This window comes from Pteropus vampyrus, unplaced genomic scaffold (assembly GCF_000151845.1).
Source record: "Pteropus vampyrus isolate Shadow unplaced genomic scaffold, Pvam_2.0 Scaffold68, whole genome shotgun sequence".
NCBI lineage: Eukaryota > Metazoa > Chordata > Mammalia > Chiroptera > Pteropodidae > Pteropus > Pteropus vampyrus.
In genome coordinates, this window is record NW_011888849.1 from 7,170,777 (window position 1) to 7,174,445 (window position 3,669).

General features: G+C 31.7%; 1 protein-coding gene across 1 annotated transcript in view; it reads left to right on the plus strand.

Annotated features, from left to right (window-relative positions):
• The window catches only part of PRKG1 (protein kinase, cGMP-dependent, type I), a 1,084,330-nt gene that overhangs the window by 1,055,046 nt on the left and 25,615 nt on the right, over nt 1-3,669 (plus strand). The window contains exon 11 of the mRNA XM_011361647.1: nt 733-822. Coding sequence (XP_011359949.1) covers nt 733-822 — 90 coding nt within the window. The remainder of the gene's footprint in view (nt 1-732; nt 823-3,669) is intronic.

Sequence of the window (3,669 nt, forward strand, 5' to 3'; positions counted from 1 at the left end):
TTTTTTTAAGAGTATCAGATTCTGGGAAAAGAAAATATTTTTTCCAGAGTGTCTAGTATTTCATTTGTATCCTCTCTGTTACTCTCAAACTGCATAGACCCCTGATGCCTGAAAAAGAAATATCAAAAATCAAATTATTTTACCTTTAGCATTTGAGTATTTTTTAAAGTTTTTAAAAAATAAAATGACTATTCTATCTCAGTATTTTCAGAGCACTAATAAGAAGATAATGGGGAGTTTTTTCTTTTTTAATGTATGTATACAGAAGAAGCTTTTCTAGTTAATTTGCCTGAGTCACTTGCTGAAAACAGAATATAATATGAACTTAAGTGAACAGCACACAAATTTCATATGTCTATATTTGTAAAGCATAACCTAGTTTTATATCTATGTACTTTGTATGTTTACAGCCACTAAATATTGCTCGAGTCCATGCTTGAAACATCAGCCAAATTGGAATTGGAAGAATCTTAAGAAGCCCTCTTTGTCCATAATCATTGGGATTAATCCACTTCAAAAGAGAGACTAGCCCCCTACAGTGTGTTGACTTAGTTCTGAGCCATTGCCTCTTTTTCCCTATTTGTAAATTCAGCTCTCTCTCGTCTTTTTAATAAAATTTCAAGCTTCAAAATTCAATAATAATAATACTGTAATTATAGTACTGAAAACATTTATATGCTTTTAAAAGGCAATAATATTTATAACCTTTGTTTTCTTGTTTGCAATTCACAGACTATACAGAACATTTAAGGACAGCAAATATTTGTATATGTTGATGGAAGCTTGCCTAGGTGGAGAGCTCTGGACCATTCTCAGGGATAGGTAGGAGTTTTAAGAAGTTTCTATCATGTCTCTAAAAACATAGTTGAATGGGATAGTCTGAAAGAAGAGTCAACTACTATAAAGTATAAAAGTTATGTTTGCATTTTACACATGCTTATGTTTCAAAATGTAAAGTACATATGGGGCTAACCCCACTATACACATATGATGATTTACTATAAATTAACTCCATTTCAGATTTGTAACTATTGGTATAGGCTTACTCCTCCATAAAAATGGTACCTAGTGAAGTATATTATACAGACCCTTAATTTAACTTAATTCTGATGAATCAAACAACTCGCTGCTGTAACATGAAGAGAATTAATTATTTTATTGTTGCAAGCTAGATTAACTATCAGTTTCATTGCTCTATTTGTTCTCCAGATGGGCCGTCACCCTTTCCTGACGCAGAATTTTTTCCAGAGTAACTTGTTCCTCTACCTTTACATTACTCTTTGGTTTCAAAATTGACAAAAGTTTCCATCCATCCCTTTAAGGCCTTAGTTGGTCTTAGGAAAAAATGAATCCACTTATAAGCGCTATTTCATGTAAACAGTCTAATTTATATTTACTTCTTTTTATCCTTTCAGGGAAAGTAAAGTTCTCTTGGTTAGTGCTGATTTATTTCTTTTAATTATACAAAATTAATTTTCCATCTCCTATTTATTTAACTAGCAAATAATCTTTTTTCTTAAAATTTATTCAATAAAATGTCTTGGGAAATCATTACCAACTCTAAATGTTTACTTAAAAAAAAAAGACCACAATTGTCTTTTCCTGTGAATGATCTTTTGATCATTTCCTGTTAATGATCTAATAACATTCAAAAGTCATCCTTCTTCCTTGGAACATTCAGCTTTGGATATTTTTTTTTTATCATTTCACCCCTCACACTCTCCTTCATTGGGTAACATCTTTCCGAAACTCTACTATAGACAGCCTTGATGTTCCCAGAAAGCCATGCTAGTTTTGATAATTTGTTACTCTGTAGATATCCCAGAATAGAACAAATGGTTCTTTATAAGCTATCGATTTAAAGTCTCATTCCTGTGTTCTTATGGTACCTTCTTATCTCTGTAGACATTGCCCTTTCATGTCTTTTATTCTCATTGCCTTACTTGTCTGTGTCAAATGGATTTCTTTTTCTTTTTGCTCTATTACATTGATATTGTGTTTCATTTCTTAAGTTTAAGGTAAAGAAGCATACAAGAGAATGCATCATATTGGCATTAGGGGACAGGTTTAACATCTGTACTAAGCTATTATATTATAGCATATTATTACATTATTATTAGTTAATATTTGAATACAAATTATATAATAGGCATTGTGATAGAGGCTGGGGATACATTGATAAAACAGATGTGGTTCCACTTCTCAAAATTTACAGGGTATTAAACAAAATTAATATTCTGATTTGTGAGTTAATGTCTGCTTTATCCTAATGTAGCTCTACTATATTATTTTTGGCCTGATCTTTCAATTCACTGATTTATTAGAAATCTATTCTCTACTTTGTTCTAATTAGAATAGGGGAAGATTTACAGTTGGAAGTAAACATAAAAGCAACAATAAGCCACGTAAGGAGAGAAACAGTTATTTTAAACTTCTATTAACTCTTTAATCAGATAACAACAAAAGATAATAAAAGTTGATCAAAGATCCACTGATGAGGGAGCAACCTTATATAGCTCAAATTTCAACTTATTTTTTGAAAGAAAACATTTCCTATTTCTCCCTTTTTAGCTTGAGTTTGCATTTTGTTGGTTCATAGATGCCAGCCAAGGCTTCTGAGTGAGATTTATTTTGATTTGTCAGGGCAACTAAGGGTTGCTATTAAAAAGCAGCTTATTTTGAGAAAAAATGGATAGAGGTAAAATATCAATGGACAATCCTTTTTCTACCTCCATCAGGCTTCTTTTGATCCTTTCTGTTTTCCCATCTTCTATTATCCTTGGGTTTCAGGTACACAGTTGCTCGGTCTCCCCAGAGTATGTAACACTCCAAAGGAGGAATGATCTGGAGAATAGCAGCTACCATGATCCTTCCTAAAGATTCAGAAAGGCAGAAGCCTCAACATTAAAAGCAATGGAATTGTTATATATGAAATCACCTCAGAATCATTATCTTCTGTCAGCTTTCTTATATACATACATGTAGCCTTATTGCTTTTATTCTGAGACTTTTATTTTTGTACTAAAGAAATTGCTGGGGGAAAGCATAATTTTGGACATCTAGGCTCCAATTAATATTGCCACTGACTAGCTTTCTCACTGTTTAAATTGAGGCTGAAAAATAAAGGTTAATTGTTAGAAAGAAACAAACAAAAAAAATTCCAAGAGAAAATAAAAGTATGGTATTAGTCACAGTGTCTGTGAAAATATTCATAGTCAAAACAACCCATATTGTTCAAATCATTCAATTTTCTTTTTATGTTCCAGGAAAGAAGCAGTAAGGGAAAACATATTCTGAAAGCATAAAGGAAATGTATTTGGGTTAATTTTAAGAGAGGCTCGTGTGACCTTATTCTTTACTGATGATAATACTTCTGAGCCTCAGAGATTTAGTTCAGGAAGTCTCCAAGTAACAAGACATTCTCCCTCTCTCACTTAGCTAAGATGACTATTTCCTGCCTCTCACATTCTTCTCATCAGCATAGAAAAGGAAAACAGAAGTTTGTATTTGTTGTTGTGGAGACGAATTTAAATGATACTATATATACAAACAGAATTTGAAGACTAGTAAATATTTTTTATCTTTGAAATATGAACTATAGCAATGAAATATTATTACAATTAATTACCAGTTTACTCTATTAGATATTGTGGTTTATCTTCCAGTCTG